The sequence below is a fragment of the Balaenoptera borealis genome, assembly GCF_965194805.1.
Source record: "Balaenoptera borealis genome assembly, chromosome: 1".
NCBI classification, from domain to species: Eukaryota; Metazoa; Chordata; class Mammalia; order Artiodactyla; family Balaenopteridae; genus Balaenoptera; species Balaenoptera borealis.
Genome location: NC_138860.1, coordinates 181,928,074 through 181,948,238, shown reverse-complemented (window position 1 = coordinate 181,948,238; position 20,165 = coordinate 181,928,074). Strand labels below are relative to the sequence as shown.

Genomic DNA, 20,165 nt, shown 5'->3' with positions numbered 1-20,165 from the left:
TCCTGGCTGCTGGCAGCAGGTTGACCAGCTGTCTGTGTATTTTGGGGGTAGGGGCCCTCTCCAAAGTCCTTCTAGAGTTCCCCCCGCCAGGGCCTGAGGACATGCCGTCCCCAGCAGAGACCAGGCCAAGTTCCTCCAGGGTGAATCCACCACTTTAATGTCTTCAGAGAACCTTCAGGGAGATGGGAGGGGGGAGCAGGGCACCAGGGAGCAGATCCAGAGAGTGAGGGACAGACAGACACTCCAGAGACAGAATCCTCGTGAAGAGCACTAAGGAGCAGACGTTAGGTACCCCAAGAGGCTACCCCGCCTCTGATGGGGGGCAGAAGCACAGAGGGGAGGGGCGAGGAACCGAGCCCTGGGGTCGAGGCGGGTCTCCCAGGCCCTTCCCTGGTTGTCTGCCTGGGAAGCTGGCTGTTGGCCCCTCCGGGCGGCCTGCCTGGTGTCTGCTGAGAGTCCTTGAGCTCGCTGATGGCAGAAACTGCAGGGGAAGGTGCCCGCCTGAGCCAAGTAAAGAGGGAGAAGGGGATTACGGCTCCCGCTGCGGGGGGCAGGTCCACAGAGGCACGGAATGGTCCCCAAGGAATGCTGGCCCCCAGCCCTGCCACACCCACCCTGTGCCTGCCCTGAGGGGTCAAGAGATGCCCAGCCAGACCCTGGCGTCCTGATGCACCTGGGCTGCCCACCGGGCCAGGTCACGGTGTGAGCAGGCTCCGGCGCCCGCCTCAGTTATAGAACACCTCGTCCTCCTCCTCTGAGAGGGAGCCGCTGTCCACCGACGGGAGGGAACCCTGCAGGCGGGCCCCCCGCTCGGGCCCCGGGGCCGCCAGCAGCCGCTGCCGGTGCTGCTGTTCGGGGCTGGAGGGCTGCGGGCCAGAGGCTATGGTGGGGGGCTCGTCAGGTGAGGGCCATCCATCGGGGGAGGAGAAGGCCAGAAGACTGTCATCCTGCGAGGGGACACTCAGAAGACTGTCCTGAAGGTAGATGCTCTCCAGGTCTGGAAAAGCAGCAGGGGGGGTGGGTGGAGGTGAGGAATGAAGTTCAGAAGACCCGGCTCCTCACCCTCTCCGGGAGTGTGAGGCAGGGAGAGGGGCAGAAGACCCGCCTCCAAACCTGGCTCTGTCACTGCCAAGCTGTGTGACCTTGGTCATGTCACTGAACCTCTCTGAGCCCGTTTCTCCCTGGGGGGGTGACAGGGTGGTGGTGGCAGGAGCAGAATAGTGAAGAGCAGGCTTGCTCGGAGAAGTGGGGCAGCCAGCGTTCCTCCCAGGCCTCCACTCCCTTCCTGCCCCTCACCATCACAGGGAGGAGCAAATGAGATAGTGGGTAGGCGGGCGCCACCCAGGACCCAGGCTCCCTGAAGCCCTCGGTAGTAACCTGGGGTCCTAGAAAGGTGGTTGACTGTGCTTGGTGTTAAGGCTCAGATCCTGGCTCTGATGCCTGTAGCTGTGTAATCTGAGGTGAGTTTCTGGATGCCTCGGTTTCCCTCATTTGTAAAATGGAGATAACAGCATCTACTTCCTAGAGCTGTCATAAGAATAAAGTGAAATAACACATGTAAAGCACTTGGCACAGTGAGCACTTAATTTCTGTTATCTGTCTGTCTGTCTATCATCTATCTTTCTCTCCTTTATGCTCGGGGCGCTCCTTGGGCAATGGGCAGGGCAAGGATCACCAGCCCCATTTTTCAGATGAAGAAAAACTAAGGCTGAGGGACAGAGGGGCTGTGTCTGAGGTCACAGGGCAGAGCAGGCACGCAGCCCCAGCTCTGCCGCACCCAGCCCGCCCTGGCGCCCGCCAGGCTGTACCCTGTAGCTGGATGATGTCCTGGGGGCTGTTCTCTGGGTGCAGCTCCTCGTCGTCCAGCGAGGACCAGGCACTCAGTGTGGCCTCCGTGATGGCAAACTGCTCGGCAACCCCTGTGGGGGACGGACCCGGCTCAGCAGGGGCACAGGCAGAGGGTGTGGGGGGGATCCGGTGCCAGGTCAGGCTGGCACCAGACACTGCCTCTTGGGGCTGCCCATCCATGCCCGGGCATGCTGATCAGCTTGTGCCCACCAATGCCTCGTCCACCCCATGGCATTATTCTTGCCTGCCCAGACAATGCCCAGGTGGTGACCCTGGGTCCCCTAAGGACTCCAGCCCCGGCCAGTCCCCGTCCCCAAGCTCCCCCTCCCCCCTCTGACCTGCGGCAAAGCGGGCCTCACGCAGCTCATCTGGGAGGCAGCAGTAATGCTCGTCCTCGGCTGCGGACGGCTCCCAGCCTGAGCGCTGGGCACTCCAGCCCTTCCACTCGATGAGGTGGGCCACGCGACCACGTGCCATGGCCGTGGGCTTTGTGATGTGGTCCTTGATGCTCTGCACCACTCCTGGGGCAATTGAGGGCAGCTGAGTGATGGCTCTGACCCAAGGCCCAGCTCAGGCCCCCCCCCAATACCCCAGGCCTCCCAGGTCCTCAGGGCAATCCAATGGCCTGTACCGCACATCCATTCAGCGCCCCGTCCTCTCCCAGTGCCCTGCGTCCGCAAAGCCCCACACCCACAGTGCCTGTACCTGTCCAGTTCCTCCCGCCAGGACAATGCCTCGTGCCCGTGGCCCGCCTGCCCCACGCCCTCCCACAGCCTGAGGCCCTCTCACGTAGATGCTCCCCACCCATCTGCAGGCCCCATGCCCCACCCCCACTGTGTCCTGCTCCCAATCAATGCTCCTGCCCACCTGGTGCTTCTTCTCCAGACCTGTCACACCCTTCATTCCCTTTGTGACCAAGTTTAGACCCTTCTGCTCAAGGAGATTCACTCAAGGATCCATTCAAGATCCACCCAACCCTCCCTGTATCCACTAGTTAACAAGTTCTGAGAGAGCAGCCCCTGTGCCTAGGACACTGCCCGCTCTGCTGAGGGTGAGACCTGTAGCAGGCAGGGAAGGCTTCCTGGAAGAGGTAGACTGGAGTCCAGCTTTGAAGGCAGCTTGAGTTGGATAAACAGAGGCAAGACTGGAGGCTATTCCAGAGATGAGAAGAGGATGAAGGCATAGAAGAATCTGGCGTGGTTCCAGGACTACTGGGGACAAGACATGGGGCAACACCAGGAGTAGGGAAGCAGGAGAGGCTGGGAAGCCCAACAGGGGCCAGACTAGGGGCTAAGCGAGCCAGACTGAGGGCGCCACTGTTCTCCTTAGAGCAATGGGGAGCCACAGCACGGTAATGAGCAAGAGAGTGACAAGCCAGATCTGTTGTTTAGGAAGAACATCCTCATTAGAGGACTGGGGGCCAAGGGTGGAGACAGGGGGACATTAGGGGCCATTGAAGGGATCCAGCAAGAGACAGGACAGGGCTGGGCAGATGGGGAGGAGGGCCTGGAGGGGTTCTTGTGAGTAGACGGGTCGGTTGTGGAAGATGATAGATAGAAGGTCGTCAAGAATGATTCGGCATCTCCTTTAACCCAGGCTGAGAACACAGATCTGGGAGTCACTGGTCCCAGAAGCCATGACGTGAGGAGCAGCAATATTTAAGAAAGAAAGGCATCCATGAAGGAAACTGAGACATAAAACTCTGGGAAAATGGGAAAGATCTAGGTGGAAAGAAGGGGGAGACCCCCCCCCCCCAGGTTGGGGAGTGCTGGCAACCAGAGAAGGTTTCTGGAGGCGGAGGTTCAGTGGCCCCCGAAGGGCAGGTGAGGTGGAGGGAAGGGGTTTCAGGTGGAGGAAACGACAGGGGCAAATGTAGGGGGGCAGCAAGGGCCTTCTGGGGAGCTGTGAGGGATGTAAAGAAGTGGGAGCCTGAGGATCAAGGAGCGAAGCTGCGAGCAGAGGCTGGCTGGCTGAGAAGGGCCGGTGCTGTGGTCAACGTGGGGCAGATGCCATGCTGGTCCGGCGTGCCCACCCCCTGCCGCTGCAGGTGCTGCTGCTGGCTCACACCTGTGCCCTTCTTGGGAGCCTTGCCCTTAGCTGATGGGAGCTGCCTCACCCAGAGGTGCTCGGAAGGTGGCAGCCAGTGATGGACCGATGGAGGAGTAATATAAAACCAGCCACCTTGGGACTTCCCTGGTGGCGCAGTGATTAAGAATCCGCCTGCCAATGCAGGGGACACGGGTTTGAGCCCTGGTCTGGGAAGATCCCACATGCCGCGGAGCAACTAAGCCCGTGCGCCACAACTACTGAGCCTGCGCTCTAGAGCCCGCGAGCCACAACTACTGAGCCTGCATGCTGCAACTACTGAAGCCCATGCGCCTAGAGCCCGTGCTCCACAAAGAAGAGTAGCCCCCACTCACGCAACTAGAGAAAGCCCGTGCACAGCAATGAAGACCCAACGCAGCCAAAACAAACAAACAAATAAATAAATTTATAAAAAAAAACCCAGCCACCTCGCCTCAAAGTGCCATGAATTCTGTGGTGCAAGTCATGCTCCTGTGCTCCCCATGGGATCAGACTGAGAAAGACAAGAGTTCTGCAACTACACCTCTGCTGAGCTCCCTCCCCTGTCCTGTCCTGCTGCCCTTGCTCCCTACAGGTTTCCTTGGAGAATAACCTCTCAGGAAATCACTAGCACAACAATTCCCCTCTTGGGCTCTGTTTCTAGGGAATCTGACCCAAGCCGGCACAAGGGCAGGTTTCATGTGCTGCAGAGAAGCAGGGAGACCATACCTGGCAGACACCTGGAAAATTGGGGCCATCCCCTCAGAACTTGTGGAGAGCCCAACAATTTAACCCATGGAGGGGTTGGGGGAGGGCAGGAGCCCTAAGTCCTGCAGAGCCCAGCACGGAGCCTGGCATTTAGAAAATGCTGAATCCAGCAGGGCCGCAGTCCTTCCAGCTACAATTCAGCTTTGACCTTCCCACCGCCAGTGCCTGGGGGTTGCTGTGCGAACTTCCAGGACAGGAGAGGGCAGCTGGAGCTTACCCACAAGGGACGAGGTGGCCAGGGCTGCCACGTTGTAGTTGCTGGAGCAGGATCTGGAGTCGGACAGGTAGCCGTTGGTGGTCTGGAAGCACCTCTGGAGAAACGGGGTAGGGTTGGTGGTGAGCACGGTGAGGCAGACCTGCAAAATGATTTCCCCCCACCCCTCCCATCCCCATTACGCACCCTCCCCACGTCCTCTGGCCATCTTGCCACCCCCCACAGGACCATCCCCAGCCCTGTTTCCATCAGGCCCCCCTCCCCCAGGGCTGGCAGCCCTGTGTGTCCAGGCTGGGCCCAGCAGGGGGGGGGGCAATGGTGTCAGCTGAGGCTGGCTAGACTGGGGGATGGGCAAGTGCACTGACCTGCCAAGGATCCCAACAGAAATCCATCTGTTTGTCCTAAAACAAGAGGAGAAAGAGGAACAGGCAGGGTCTGGCCCACTGTGCCAGCAGATGGCGCGAATCCTGGAGCCCTGGCTGGCGGTGTGGGTCAGCCTTCTGGTCGTCCCTGAGGTCGGGGTCTGCCTATTCATGGGTCATGCCCTGGCGTCCCCTGGCATGCAGAGAGAGGAGCGGGGGGTGCAATGATGGCTCTGCCAGGAGAGGCAGTGGGTTAGGGGATAGATCAAACCTGGGCTGGCCTTTGACTCTGCCATTTCTACCTGGGTATCCGTGGACTAGTGACTTAACATCTCAGAACATCAGCTTCATCCTCTGTAAAATGGTAACAATGCCATTCATCTCACAGGTTGTGCCGAAGCGTAAATGACATAACGTAGGCAAAGTGCCTAGCACGACGCTTAGCATGTGGTATGTGCTCAAAAAAAAAAAAAAAAGGTAATTATATCAACTGGTAGGTTCAAGCCACAACCTCTGGGGCAAAGATGGAAATTATGCACAGGATTTGAGGCCCTAGCAAGATCGTCCTGATCTATCTGGACTGAGAATTCCATTCCTTTACTCTCCAGCTGGCAGTGCAGGCTGCTAAGGAGTCCATGGGCTGGTAACAGAACATCTAATCTGCAAGGCTGAGTTAATTTGGGTGGGAAGCCCTTCAGCGTGGGACTCTCTTTTCCAAATAGGTCTGGTTCAGTCCCTGGATGCCCAGCCCAATTCAGACCTTCATCCAGCTGAATACCAACCCTGAGGGGTCCTGATCCCACAGGAAGCAGCCAAGTTCGGCAGGGACAGAGGAGGCTGAAATGGTTTCTGCTCCCCGTGGGGAGCTGTAGGGCACAGCCCAGGAACCAGGGCATACGTGGGGGTGAAGGTGGGGATGACGCGTGACCAGTTACCTTGCCAGTGACATGGTCTGGAGCCACGATGGGTGGGCGGCTGGAGGGCAAGTCTGGGTTCAGGGGGGCCGTGCCCTGGGGCATGGGGCAGTCCTTGTGGGTACTTGTGAGCAAATCTGGAAAAAAGAAAGATAGAAGCAACTTAGAAAAGCCCAGAGCTCTCTTGCTCACGAAGCTTGTTCAAGCCAGTCCTGAGAGATGGGTGTTACTTTATTATTACATCATTTCGTAGAAAACAGACTCAAGCCCACAGCAGGTGAGGAGTCCAGCCAGATCCCCTCAGTGGGGTTTACTTGCCCATCTGCTTGTTACTCCATTTGCACTAATTCTAGTACCCACACTCCAGCAATTTTGTGACCTCACGGAGACCTCCAATCCATTTATTCTACCTTCCACTAACTCCTCATGTCCTCACTTCCCTACTGGCCCAGCCAAGACTTCCTGGCATATCCTACAAGCTCTCCTTTGCAGATACCCTTGACTCTCTTAACCCTGTTTAGTCTAACCCTCTGCCTGCTTCGTGCCCGAACCCTTCGAGCTGCACGTCGCTGGGGAAAGTCACGGGCGTCATGTTAAATCGGTGCCCGCTGGCCTCACACAGGACGCTACCCAAGGATCCTTCTACGTTTCTCTGATTCCTGCTGGTTTGCGTCCTGCGAGGTTGACTACCTCATCCTCTTTCCTTCTTGAACTCCCACCACTGACACCCCTGCTGTTCCCCGCACCTTGCTGCTGGCTTCTCTCTAGCCCTCAATGCAACCCAGGAGCCTTCAGAAGGCATCACCCCACTCTCTCCACCTCAAATCATTGCCTTGCCCGCATGCTACATCATCTGCTTTCTGTCTTGTGACAAAGGAATAACTGTCCCCCCTCGGTCCAAGACCAGTCCCTCCACCCGGGGTCTGGGCTCCGTCTCTGCCCTCCCTCCAGGGCGGGCTTCTGCACTCTTTCTCGTGTTGCCTGTGTTCCCTCCCCACCAAGTCAGCCCATCAGCGTGGCACGGGCTGCAATGCCTCTAGGCTCAGGGACTCTTGCCAGCATCCCCTCTCCTCTCTCCTGTCTCATGGAGGCCCCTCTCCTCTGGGTCAGCCCCCAGCCCCTCCTCTTCCCCCCTTTAAAGACCTTCTCCCGGCCCCTGCTTCCCTCTACTCCTTGCTCACTCCTCTGCCCCCTTCGTGGCCAGACTTGTGTCCAACCTCTACTTCCCATCTTCTCCCATTTTCTCCTCCGCCTGTTCCAACCAGCCTTTCATGAGACAGCCCTTGGCAAGTGGCCAGAAACCTGCACGGGGGGCCAAGCTCAGCGGTGACTTCTTCAGCCCCATCTTCGGTGGCCACCCTGGAGGCACGAGGGTGTCGCCCATCCCTCCCTCCCTCTCCAGCCACACCCTTCTCCTGGCTTCCCTCCCACCTCCATGGCGCTCTTCTTCATCTTCCTTCACTGCTCATCCCCTGAGCCTGCCCCACCGCTCCATCCCGGGCCCCTTGCCTCCCTTCTCTCTCTCCCAAGAGATCTCACCCGTATGTGGCTGACACCCGCATTTACACCTCCAGCCCCGACTCTTTGCTTGAGCTCTTGAATGAGTTTCCAGCTCCCTACGTGGATGCCCAATAGGCATCTCAAGCAAACCCCGGGCAAAACGGAACTTGCAAACCTGAGTCCATCTTCCTTTACTTCTCCAATTTTAGAAAATGATGCAATGGTCCACCCAGCTGTACCAACAAAAAATCCAGGAGCTTTCTCGGAGTCCTGCTTTCCCCACCTCTCCCCACCAACCCCATCCAATCAACCAGCAAGTCCCACTGGCTCTCTCTCAGAGCTCCATTCCAGATTTATCCCTCTCCATACCCACCGCTGTTCCGCTGGTGGGACCCATCACCTTCTCTCACGAACAGTCACCTGCTTCCCCTCCTGGCCCTGCCATCCACTCTCCGCCCAGCAGCACAGGGACATCGCATTCCAGGTCAGACTGTCTTCACGTGTCCTGGCTTCCTTCCATCGCACTTTAGAAGAGCCAGCCCCTCACCTCGGCCTTCAGGGCCCTACACGTCAGCTCGCCCACTCCTGGCCTCAGTCCTCTGCCCGCCCCCTCGCTCACTGTTTCAGCCACTCCGGCCTCCTTGCTGCTCCTCAAATGTCCAAACTTGTTCTTTGTCCTTGCTGTCCCCTCCCCTGCACCTGGAACACTCTTTCCCCAGATCTTCCCGAACCTCATCATCCAGGACTCAGCTCAAGAGAGACCTTCCCTGGCCACGCTGTTCAATGTGGCCCTCCCTGTCCCCACGCCGGCCACCAGTCACTCCCCTCACAGTCATCACCCTCTGATATTTCTGTTTATTTAAGAGTCCAACCCCTCTCCCCACAACGAATGTGAGCACCTTGAGCATGGAGACCATGGCAGCCCTGCTCAGTGCTCTGCGTCCAGAGCGTAGAACCCTGCCTGCACTTAGTAGGTGCTCTGTAAACATCTGTGGGGATGATTTCCACCTTTATTACAGCATTTAGCACAGGATGTCTGGTAAAATTATTTATGTTGGGGGGGGTCAGGGATCGGCCTGCCCCTGATGCATCCCCAGGGCCTACCACACTGTAGGTTCACAGTCGTTGCTGAGGGAATGAACACCTTGACTTGAGCAACCGGAATTGCTGGACTGAATCCTTGGGCCAAATTGAAGAGGACTCCTCCACCGCCCCCCAGGATGACAGAGAACACCCTTATCATTCATTTGATTAATACATTTAGTTACTCTTGCATTCATTGAAAAGTATTAGCTGAGCACCTACTACGCGCCTCGCGCTGTTCTGAGTACTGGGGACACAATGGTGAAGAAGACAGAGATGGTTTCTGCCCTCATGGAGCTGATGTTCTAGTGAGGGAGAGAGACTATTAACCAAAAACTCACAAATGAGTAAGATCCATTAGGAAACAGTAATAGCTATGAAGAAAAAAGTGACAGCGTAAGTAGGAGGGGCTGGAGAGTGCTTCTCAGAGCTGAGGCCTGAGTATCAGGAAAAGCCCAGTTATGTGAAGATCTGGGGGATGATCGTTCGTTCATTCATTCATGCATTCATTCATCCATCCATCCATCCATCCATCCGTCCATCCATCCCTGCAGCCATTCATTCCTTCACTCTCTCAGCATCCATCTACTGGACGTCTACACTGTGCAAGCACGTGGGGACGAGGTAGGATTAACTCCATCCCTGCCCTCCGGGAGCTCACAGTTTGATGCAGGAACACCTCCCCCGCAGAGCCCCTCATTCAAACACAAGGCTGAGCCAGGGCAACAGCAGCGCCAGAGGACTGCTCTGCTTTCTACATTCTCCTCTCTCAGTGTGACGGCAGAGTCCTCACCTTGACCTAGAGGGGAAGGAATCTGTGGCTCAACCTGGCAGGTGAGGAAACGGAGGCACAGATGGGGAAGCCACTAGCCCCAGGCACACAGCCAGTCGCCGGCAGTCAGGACCTGAGTCCTGTGGGTCTGACGCCAAGGTTCACCCTCTTCCAAAGCACAAAAAGAGTTTTGATGAGTTCGGGGTGGGGATTGGGGGTTTGCGCAGGAGAGCTGATGGCAGGGAGCTGGCCAGGAGGTAGGCGGTCTAGGCGGGCGTGGGGATGGTGGTGGGGGAAGACGGTGGGGACGGCGTGGGGTGGGCGGGGCTTGCACGAAGCCATGGGGTCTGGAAGGAGTCTGCAAGGAGCAGCAGCGTCTAGGCTGCCACAGGGAGGGGGGCCCTCTGCAGGACACTGGTCCCAGCCTGCAGCCTATCCAGCCCTGGGCGCTGGCTCCCACCTCCCCTTTCTGGCTTGGGCCAGCGCGGGCAGAGGCGGAGCAGCTGATGGCATGGAAGCCAACAGGGCTTCCTGGAGGAAGCTGAGGCCAGGGAGGGTCTGAGGCTGGAGATGAGAGACGTCAGGCAACCCCAGAGGTGGGGCTGGGGGCGCCACTGGTGGATGGAGGAGAGTGGGCTGAACTGGAGACTCGGGGACTTTGGAGGTTAACAGGGAGGGAAGAACCAGGTGGCAGGGGATGGTGTGGCTGCTGCACCCAATCCCCCAGATCCCGGTGGATCTCTTTCTCCTGTATTTGTGCACCCACAGGCCCCTCCCCACGTACTTTGCTTCCAACAGGCAGCACCTGAGGCTCCTTCTAGGCGGGCTGCCCGCGGGCAACTGGGCTGAAACTGAGAAGTGACGCTGCTCCCACCAGAGCGGCCCTTAGCCCGTGACTGGAGGGGCAGGACCCCAGCTCCTCTGTTATGGGTGGGAAAACGCTGAGCTTCACTTTCATCCCAGAGTTCCCTGTAGGATTAGGCAGAAACCACCCCCCGCAGGACGACAGACACCCTTTCCTGGCTGCATCTCCTCTGCCTCACTCTCTCCACTCCTGTACTGGTTTCCTCCGTAAGATTTCCTTCACATTCCAGCTGTACCCACATCCCCGTTTCAGGGTCTGCTCCTGAGGAACTGCTCCTAAGACAGCTGGGTGAAGCTTTGGTTCCAGATTGCCCAGTTCAAATCCTGGGTCTGCCCTTTATTACTGTGGGACCTTGAACAAGTGACTTCGCCTCTCCAAGCCTCTATTTCCACATCTGTAAAATGGACAGCTGAGGGAGACTGCTCCTGTTCCTCAACAATTGTCTACCAGGATCCAAGCTGAGAACCAAGACGCTTTGAGGGCCCCGCTTTTGAAGAAAGCCGCTGTCAGGGGGTGGAGGCGGGATGGGGAGAGCAGACGCTCTCTTCAAAGTGGCTGAAACCGGCTCTGCTACCCCAGCCGTCAACCCCCTTCTGACTCTACCTATTTCTCCCCACGGGCTAAATGAGGGGCTCCCAGAGACTCACCTGCAGAAATTTGGGAAGCCTGCAAAGGGGAACATTTTGTTGTCAAGGGTCAAGTAGACACTGAGGAAGGGGCCAGGTTTGAGCCTTGTTCCACCCAAGGTTCCATTTTTGCTCCATTTTTGAGCAGTCGCCTAAGAGGGCTGCTTGCAGGCAAGAGGACCCCAGCCCCAAGAGGCTGCAGGGTGGATCACTTTAGGGGGAAAAGGGGATTGGGCAGGGAATGGAAGAGGTCAAACCAGGTCAGATCTCCCACGACATGGGCTCTATAGTGGGGAGCCCCTCCCTGCCGCCCGCCATGGCTCCCCGGAGAATTCACACGTGCTAACCTGAGAGACCCTGGCCCCCCTCCCACCTCATGTCCCTCCTCTCCTCTCTCACTCCAACACACTCCTGCCTCAGGGCCTTTGCACTGGCCGTTCATTCCTTTTCTCCATCTGGGACTCTCCTGCCACCTACAGGTTCACTCCCTCCCTCCGTTCAGGTCTCTGCTCAAATGTTACAACCTCAGCGAGGCCTCCCCAACCATCTTATTTAATATGACACCCAACTCTTTCTATCCCCTCACCCTGTTTTACACCCATCACTCCACAATGTGTGTGCCTGTTTCCTTGTTCATGGTTTCTCACTGGAACATGAGCTCTGTGAGGGCTGGGACCTTGTGTTATTTGCTACGTTAGTCCCAGCACCTGCCCAGGGCCTGGCACATAGTAGGTGCTCATTAAACATTTGTTGTAAGAACGAAGGAATGAATATTTGCATGCCTACAACACAGAGGCTTCATCACTGAGCCAGTGGTAGCCAAGGGAGACCACTAGAGCTCCAGATAAATACAAATGTCTTGGCCATTTTTTCTCAAGTTCCTCATGCCAGACCCCACCATGTCAGAGAAGAAAGGGGCACAGAGAGGAGAGGGAGGCCAGCAGAGTAAAGAGCAGCCAGCCATGGCCGAAGGAGAGAAGGAGAGGGTCAGATGGGATGCGAGATGAAAGTTGTCATCCAAACTGGGTGTCCAGTTAGTGTCCAGAAGAGGCTAGAGAGTTCTGGAATCTGCCCGAAGGCTGTTACGGGCGGGCAGGTCAGGGAGGTTCAAGTGAGACTGTCTGGAGCGGGGACCAGAGAAAAGGGAAGTGGAGCCAGGTTAAGCCCCCACCCCCTGAATCCACAGCTCGGTGACCCGGGCGCTAAGAGCAGCGAGGGCAGCGTGGGATCATGGGGGCTAAGCCGTGCACCCCACAGTGTGCAATACATCTTGCTCTTCATGCCCAGTCCTGGCTGTGTGACCCTGACAGAGTCCTGCCCCTCTCTGGGCATCAGAGTTTCCATGTATACAAAGGCAACGTTCCAGGTCCCTCAAAGGTGGTGTTCAAACCAGGGGCGCATCCTTTAGTGGGTCAAGCAAGCAATTTACTAGGTCACATTTTAAAAGAATGAAGTAGAATTGAGTAGAATAGAAAATATCAGAACCCACTGCAGAGACAGGCTAAGTCTTATTTCACGAAGCCTCTGTTTCAATTGCACAGACACACATGTGTGCACATGTGTGTGTACTGGATTACGAAGCAAAATAATTTATTCTTATGGGTCCAGTCAAAAAAGTTTGAAAGTCACACTCTTAAGGTGCCAGCATGCACAAGCTGGGGCCTCCAAGGTGCAGACAGGGTGATGCGGGCTACAGACTACCCCTGGGAACTCTGAAGGGTGAGGGACTATCTCCAGGCCCCTGCCCATCGCCCGAAGCTGTTTTACAACTCTGCAACCACAGGCCAGGGAGCAAGGGGAGCTGGCAGGTGATGTCGAAGGCCTGGAGGGACGTGACTTGAACAAAGTTATCGTTCGACGCGGTGGCGGACGTGGGCTCCTGGCTCCCAGCCCCCTCCCCAGCTTTCCTGCCCCCCACCTCAGTTGGGGTGCAGGCGCCTCTGCCAAAGCTGCCTTCTCCCCTGAGGACTTTGGCCCCGTGATGTCACAGGCTGGTTGCTATGGAGACGTCAGGTAATGAACCAGCCCAGGGTGAAATCATAGGCTGCTTTTCGCCCAGCTGGGACCGGCAGCCACGTCACCACCGGCAACTGGAAAAACACAGCATTTCATGTGGGGCGGGGGCTGGGGGATAGCCTGAGGAGACCCCTAGCCTCTGCTCCTGTGGGCACCTTCCTCTCCCAAGGGAGCTGTGGGGATACCACCCCCTTTCCCAGTCCACACCCTACTCTCCCAAACTCAAGGTCTGAGGCTCCTTCTCAGACCACCTCCCCTCCCCCACCTGCCCTGGCCACAGAAGTGACGGGCCTCTGGTTGCCACGGCAGCCTGGACGGGGCCACCCTGATCCTTCAAGGAGAGGGGTGTCATCTAGATGTCCCCTCCATCCCTCTGCCTTCAGCCGGAGCTTCTCTGCGTACCAAGGATGCTTCCTGCCTTCCCATGCCAGCTCCTCAATCTGCTAGAGTCCAGCCGCCCAAGCAGCTCCTCCTGATGTTTCACCTAAACCCCTCTGGCTGCAACGCTCCCACACTGGTTTTCTCTGCTCGTTCCCTGGGTGCGTCTGCAACATTACCACCCAGATTCTTCTCACCTCCTTCCCAGTCGTCCAGCCCCTTGAGCTGTTCCTTGGTGCCTATGTCCCAGCCCATTTGTCATCGTGGCTGCCACCTCCCCCAAAGTGTCTCCCAGGGCTCCACACCCCAGGAGGACACAGTGGTTCCAGGCTTAACCCTGCTCCTTCTCAGCAGCCCAGAGAGGGTAGACCTCCTCTTGAAAGCACACAGTAAACGGAGCAGCAGCCGAAGCCCCTTGTGATGGCCCCTCGTGATGACCCTCCCTGGACAGTCACGGGCCTCCCCCCTAAGCTTCTTGGGACCCCTGCGGCCGAGTGCACGATGCAGTCCTCCAGCCATCCGCGCCCTAGGCGTGTGCCACTCAGCTGTGACATGCCAGGTTCCTGCCTTGCACCGAAGAGAGCACAGCGGGCAAGGCCTTCCTTGCACAGTCCCTGTCCTGGGTTTAAATCCCGCCTTTTCACTGTCAGCCCCAGGGCTGTGGGCCTGTGACGCGGCCCCTGGGAGCCTCAGCGTTCTCATCTGTGAAATGAGAATACTGGCGGGTGGCCGTGAGGATGAAGCACCTACCACAGCAAGCACTCCATAAACGACAGCGGCTCTGTCCCCCTCTCCTCCCAGACCTCACATCCTCTTTCTGGACCCTGGGACAGATCTCAGGCAGCGCTCCTCTGGTCCTTCCCCAGGGCTGGAGCTTGCCCTGGGGGACTCTGCAGAGGGAGGTCACCAAGGGTGAGTCCTCGTGAGTCACTGCCACAGCCGCAGTCCGTCCCTCTGAACTTGGCAGTGGCCTGGCCTTTAGGAGACAAAGTGCCCCCCGCCCCCCACGACACTGATTTACAGGTCACCAGGTCCACGGCAGTAGCTCCATAAGTGAGTTGGTACAACTCAGAGCTGCCCAAAGGGGTCCCTTTCCATGTCCTCTTCAGGACTTTCCACACATCCTAGCTCCTTTTTACTTCCTCTGCCATCCTGTGGCCCAACTTCTTTGAACACCCTGATCTAGCCTCACCTCCTCCAGGCAGCCTGCCTAGATTGTCCTCAGATGTATTAGGCTATTACCTTACCAGCAGCCCTAATTGGCAAAGTCTGGCATACAGTGATTTGCTTGCACTGTTTATTGAACACCTACTATGTGTCAGGTACTATCCTAGGCCTTTCAATCCATTATCTCTGATTCAATCTTAACAACAACCCAGCAAAGTAGGTACTGTTATGCCCATTTTACATATGGGGAAACTGAGGCTCAGAGAGGTTAAGTCACCTCTGCAAGGTCACCCACTAGTAAGTGGCAGAAATGAGGTTCAAACCTAGGCCAGTCTGAAACGCCAAAGCTTGTGCTCCAACCACTGACCAGCACTGATCTCCTGAGAGGGTCGTCAGGCTGTTTTTCCACCTGTGTGTCCTACCTCCTCCACTAGACAACTCCAAGGGCAAGGCTGTGTCTCCCTCCTCAGACTGTGAGCTTCTAAACGGCAAGGCCGATGGGGGCGAGGGATGAATTGGGAGATTGGGATTGACATATATACACTATTGATGCTATGTATAAAATAGATGACTAATGAGAACCTATGGTATAGACAGGGAACTCTACTCAATGCTCTGTGGTGACCTAAATGGGAAGGAAATCCAAGAAAGAGGGGATATATGTATACGTGTACCTGATTCACTTTGCTGTACAGCAGAAACTAACACAACAGTGTAAAGCAACTATACTCCAATAAAAATTTTTTTAAAAAGGGGGGGCAAGGTCCCATCTACCCCTTCCTCAGTCTCTCCACCGTGCCCAGGGGGACTCTGCTCACGGACTCTGCTAGGGCCAAGGCGAGACGGGCCTTGGGAGGCTGGGAATGGAGGGGTCACAGTCAGTGGGCCTGAGTACTGGGGGTGGTTCTGGTCGGCTCCTTTAGAGCTTGTGCCTTCTCCCAGACATAATCAGATGCTTGGCCTTCCAGAAGGAACTCCTCCGTCTCCAACTTCTGCTCTCACCACCTGCCAGTGCCCGGTGCGCTAGACTCCAGGGTGGGGGGCAAGAGGCTGATGGGTTGGTCTGGAGGATTGGGCTGGGGCGGAAAGGGGCAGGCAGAGAGGTTCTGAAGCCAGGGGCATGGGATGGGCACTGAGAGACCCGGAGCTGGACAGAGGCGGATAGACAGAGATTGCTCTGTACAGATTGTCACCAACGGTGGTAGCAAATCCCAAACCGAATGCTAACACTGGAGTTATTCCAGAGGGCTGAATTTCTTGAGCATTGGCCACACGCTCGGTACCTCCCTCCATGTGGGGACATGAGAAAGCAAAGGGCAGGTGTTCCGTGCTCAGGCTCTGGGATCACACAGTCCTGGATTCAAATCCTGCCTCTCTGTGTTCTGGCTGTGTGACCTCAGGTAAGACCCTTCCCATCTCTGAGCCTTACATCCCCCCTCCAGGGTTGAATGAGGACTAACGAGGTCAGGCGAGTGATGCCTCAGGCAGCTCAGGATAAGCACCCAACAAATGGTAGCTTAAAAATAGATAATGAACACAAAATAGCCTCTAGAAACAGCGTTTGTTGTCTTAATCTGGTCCCAATCACTTTCCCCCATGTTCTCAGCACCTCAAATGCTTGTTTCTTTTCCCATGAGGCAGGACGGTGCTCAAAGTCTCTGTAGCTTGCCCTTTCCCAGCCAAGAGGGTCTGGATTAGCTGTCTACACAGAAGGGTAATAATAAAAATTAAAAATTAAAGTGACAGCTAACACTTACAGTATTTACTACATGCCAGGTACTGGTCTGAGTGCTTTACATGAACTAAGTCATTTAATCCCCTCCCAGTAACCCTAAGATGTCAATACCGGTATTATTCCCATTTTACAGACGAGAACACTGAGATACATATACAAGGTTAAGTAACTTGCTGAGGTCACAAAGCCAGTGAATGGCGGAGCAGGGATGCGAACCCAGGCTGGCCGGCTCCAGAGTCCGCACTCTTGTTTTTTTTAATTAATTAATCTACTTTTGGCTGCGTTGGGTCTTTGTTGCTGCATGCGGGCTTTCTCTAGTTGCGGCGAGCGGGGGCTACTCTTCGTTGCGGTGCCTGGGCTCTAGGTGTGCAGGATTCAGTAGTTGTGGTGCACGGGCTTAGTTGCTCCGTCGCATGTGGGATCTTCCCAGACCACGGCTCGAACCCGTGTCCCCTGCATTGGCAGGCGGATTCTTAACCACTGCGCCACCAGGGAATTCCCAGAGTCCGCACTCTTACCCTCCCAGGCCTGGCTCGCAGAAGCTAACTGCTGCCCAGTGCTGGGATGGGGTGGCTCTCCCAGGTGTGGCTTGCACCTGGGGTTTGTCTGGGGTGGCCCCAGTTGCGTGCGGGCTCTGGACTTGGTATGGGCATCAGCAGGAGGTCAGCAATTCCTGGCCTGGCTGCAGGTTGAGCACTTGACACAGGGAAGTGCTTCGAGTAACAGGGCTGTTGTTAGCAACTGGTGCAGGTGTGGAGACTCAGAGGCTCGTGGGGGCCCCAGCTGGCAGCTGGAGAGGAGTAGAATGGCCCGGCCCTGGGTCCAAGGGCTGGCTGTGTGGTGCAGAGGACAAGGGCCCAGGCTCCAGAGTCAGCGTGACTGGGTTCAAGTCCTACTTCTGCTCTTTCTTCCTTTCCTTTCTTTCTTTCTCTCTCTCTTTCTCTCTCCCTCCCTCCCTTCCTTTTTTCTTTCAAAATATTTATGTATTTATTTTTGGCTGCATCGGGTCTTAGTTGCGGCAGGCAGGATCTTTCACTGCGGCACGCGGGCTTCTCGGCACGCGGGCTTCTCTCTAGTTGTGGCGCGAGGGCTCAGCTGCCCCGCAGCATGTGGGATCTTTAGTTCCCTGACCAAGGATCGAACTCGTGTCCCCTGCATTGGAAGGCGGATTCTTAACCACTGGACCACCAGGGAAGCCCCACTCTTTCTTAGCTATGCAGCCTCGGGTTCTGCTCAGTTTCCCTGTTTGTAAAAATGGGGACTGTGATAGTATAGACCCCAAATTAGCTAGTTGCGCCTTGAATGTTCCCACCAGTACTTGGTAAGCCGTAAGCACTCTGGGAGCATTAGTGATGACTAGAGGGGTGGGTGGCCTCCACTTAGTGGTTTGGCCACCCAGAACGCGGAGTACTGGGACGATGGTTGTCCTCTGCTGAAGTGGTCTCACACCTTCTTTACGAGCATCCAACTCGCCTGCGTGCATGTTGAGACTGGAAGTAGGCCGACCCCTCAGGATGGGGACAAGGTCAGAATACACAACGAGGAGCCCAAGCCACTGAAGGAAGGGTGGAGAAGACCCACCTCAGGCCAGTGTGACCTCAGACAGGCAGGGCAGAGGGTTCCAGCACCAGGTATGGGGTAGCAGCCAGAGGACCTGGGCCCCAGCCCCAATCCTGGCACCACCTGGCAGCCTGACCTTGGTCTGCAGGTCACAGGCAAGTCCACCTGGGGCTGGGCCTCCAGCACCTGGCACAGGATGGCCAAGTGAAGGGGGAGGGACACAGTCAACAAGGAAACACCAGATCCCCAACACCTGGAGCCTGCCCAGAGCCTTCGAAGTTTCTGGAGACACATTGAGAGCCTGTGGGTTCTAAAGAACACTAAATACTCTTCACTCTTAACACTACCTTCCCCTCTGGCCAGGTTGTAGGCCTCAGAGCACATGCTGTGCTGGGCTCACCGCCTCTGGGTGCCCAGCGTGTACACAGCGCCTCGCACACAGTAGGTGTCATGCCAACATCAGCTTAATGAATAAATAAGTGAATGAACCTCACACAGCCTAAGCCCCACCCATGATCCCAGCCCTGACACCCTCCTGAGACATCCTGAGCCACTTACCTGAACGTCCCACAAGGACTTGTGGGCAGAGCCCCATAGAGGCCAGAGGATGGGGGGAGGGGTTGCGCTCCTTCCCCAACATCTCCCAGGACAAGGTCCCCTCCAGAGCCTGCCCAGCCCCTCCCCAAGGCATGGTCATCCCTCCCCACCTGAGTAAGCTACTGGGGGTGATGGGTGAGGTGGCAGCCCCCCAAGGCCATGGTTGGGGTCGGTGGATTTGGCTTCAGCCTGCAGAGCTGGAGCCAAGGCCTCAGTCACCCCCTCACCTCACCGCCCCGCAACTGGTCCCACTGTGGGGTGAAGTTACCAGGGTGGGAGAATGACCCAGCCAGCCTCTTCTACAATGTTGCTCAGCAGCCTGACGGAAAACTGATGGTGGGGAGGGTTCCAAAGACCCATCTGCCCATCCCCCCTGCTCTGTGTAGAAGTCCCTGCCACCCCCAAACCTTCCCCCCAGGGCAGCTCACTCCGGCTCCCTGGGGACCACCTTGGGGAGAGCCATGGAGCTCAGGCACAGAAGGAGAGCGGGAGAGTGCCCAGTCAAAGGCCCAGGGGTTACTGGGAACATCAGCTGTCTCTGTCCCTTCCTGTCCCCTGACCGAGGATGGGGGTGGGGCTGAGGAGTTAGGGATGAGGGTGGGGGAAGGGGAACCTCCTTTATAACCTGTTCATCTCCATTAACCCCTTGCTGCCAATGGGGTTCAGGGACTCTGAAGACAGGGGCATGGGGTAAGGGGACAGAGTGGGGACACTGAACTACTAAGGCCTGTGTCTTGGAGTGTGTGGGAAGGAGGGTCTGCTTGCTCTCATGGTGCCCCGCAGTGCCCCCAGAGAAGCCAGGAGCAAGTAGAAGCCTCCGTCCCTTCCGAGGCACACGGCAGGGGGTGTGTGGCTGGCTGCTGGAGAGGAAGCGACCCTGCTTCTGCCGCCTGGTGGGGTGTGGTTCCAAGCGGGGATGGGGATGCGGTGACCTCCCCACGCTCCCTCTCCGCGCTGCTCCCCCCTCACGACCTGTCCCCCTCGGGGCACCGTGTCCCCTGGGGCTCGGCGGGGGTGGGGTGAGGCCGGCCGGGAAGGGCGGGTCGCCCCCCCGACCCCCACCGAGGTTCTTCGGAGCGGCCGAGGGGACGTGCGCGCGTCCCCGGCGCGGGGCCCCGGGCGCCCGATCTCCTTCCCTTATGGTCCGCGGCCCCCTCACCTCGCGACACGCAGGAGCCCATCACGGGGCCGCGGGGCCGGGCCGCTGCGCCTTGGGTGCGCCGGGCCGCCGGGCGCTCATGTCTCCTCGGGCTCGGGGCTCACGCGCGGCGCTGGCGCAGCGGAAGCGCGGACGAGCGGAGAAGGGGCCGGGGCTCCGCTCGGCTCAGCCGCCGCTCCCGCCGGGTCGTCCCCGCCAACGCCGCCGCCGCAGCGCCCGGCTCGCCTCGCGCCGCCGCCTCGCGAGCCGCGCCCGCCCCTGCCAGACGCGGGCAGCACGGCGGGCGGGGCGGCCCCGGGGAGCGCTCGCCCCGAGCCCCGAGCCCCGAGCGCGGAGCCCGCGAGGCCGCTCCGCCCCCAGCGCGCCCGCCGCCTGCAGACCTGTTGCAGCAGCCCGGCCGCGGGGTGGCGGCGGGGTAAGCAGGAGCCCGGCGGGGGGGGGGGGAGGGGAAGGGGAGCCAGAGGGGGAACTTCTGGCCCTCCCGCCTCCCGCTCCACTAGCCGACAGGGGCTGAAGGTCAGGGAAGAGGGCGGTGAG

At 57.7% G+C, this 20,165-nt stretch overlaps 1 protein-coding gene across 2 annotated transcripts; it reads right to left on the bottom strand.

Moving 5' to 3' along the window:
* Positions 1-134: 134 nt before the first annotated feature.
* Positions 135-19,992, bottom strand: FAM131C (family with sequence similarity 131 member C). Of its 2 annotated transcripts, XR_014241852.1 has the most exons (8): positions 19,629-19,992; positions 6,192-6,307; positions 5,260-5,295; positions 4,898-4,991; positions 2,187-2,369; positions 1,809-1,919; positions 674-997; positions 135-501 (listed from the first exon to the last, which is right to left on the bottom strand). XR_014241852.1 is itself a non-coding variant. In XM_082382362.1 (7 exons), the coding sequence occupies exons 1-7, from the start codon at positions 19,648-19,650 to the stop codon at positions 726-728; spliced, it is 834 nt and encodes a 277-aa protein (XP_082238488.1). In that variant the 5' UTR covers positions 19,651-19,991; the 3' UTR covers positions 135-725. The 2 variants fall into 2 exon arrangements, 1 of the variants encoding a protein (XP_082238488.1); XM_082382362.1 differs by having other exon boundaries at positions 135-997; positions 19,629-19,991.
* Positions 19,993-20,165: the final 173 nt, after the last annotated feature.

Bases quoted from the DNA above. Each gene is read 5' to 3' on its own strand.
- FAM131C (XM_082382362.1), bottom strand. From the start codon at position 19,650: ATGGGCTCCTGCGTGTCGCGAG. The intron at 2,370-4,897 runs GTAAGCTCCAGC...CAATTGCCCCAG, and splicing joins GGCCACCTCGTCCCTTGTGG to GAGTGGTGCAGAGCATCAAG. The intron at 998-1,808 runs GTACAGCCTGGC...CTGCTTTTCCAG, and splicing joins GGACATCATCCAGCTACAGG to ACCTGGAGAGCATCTACCTT.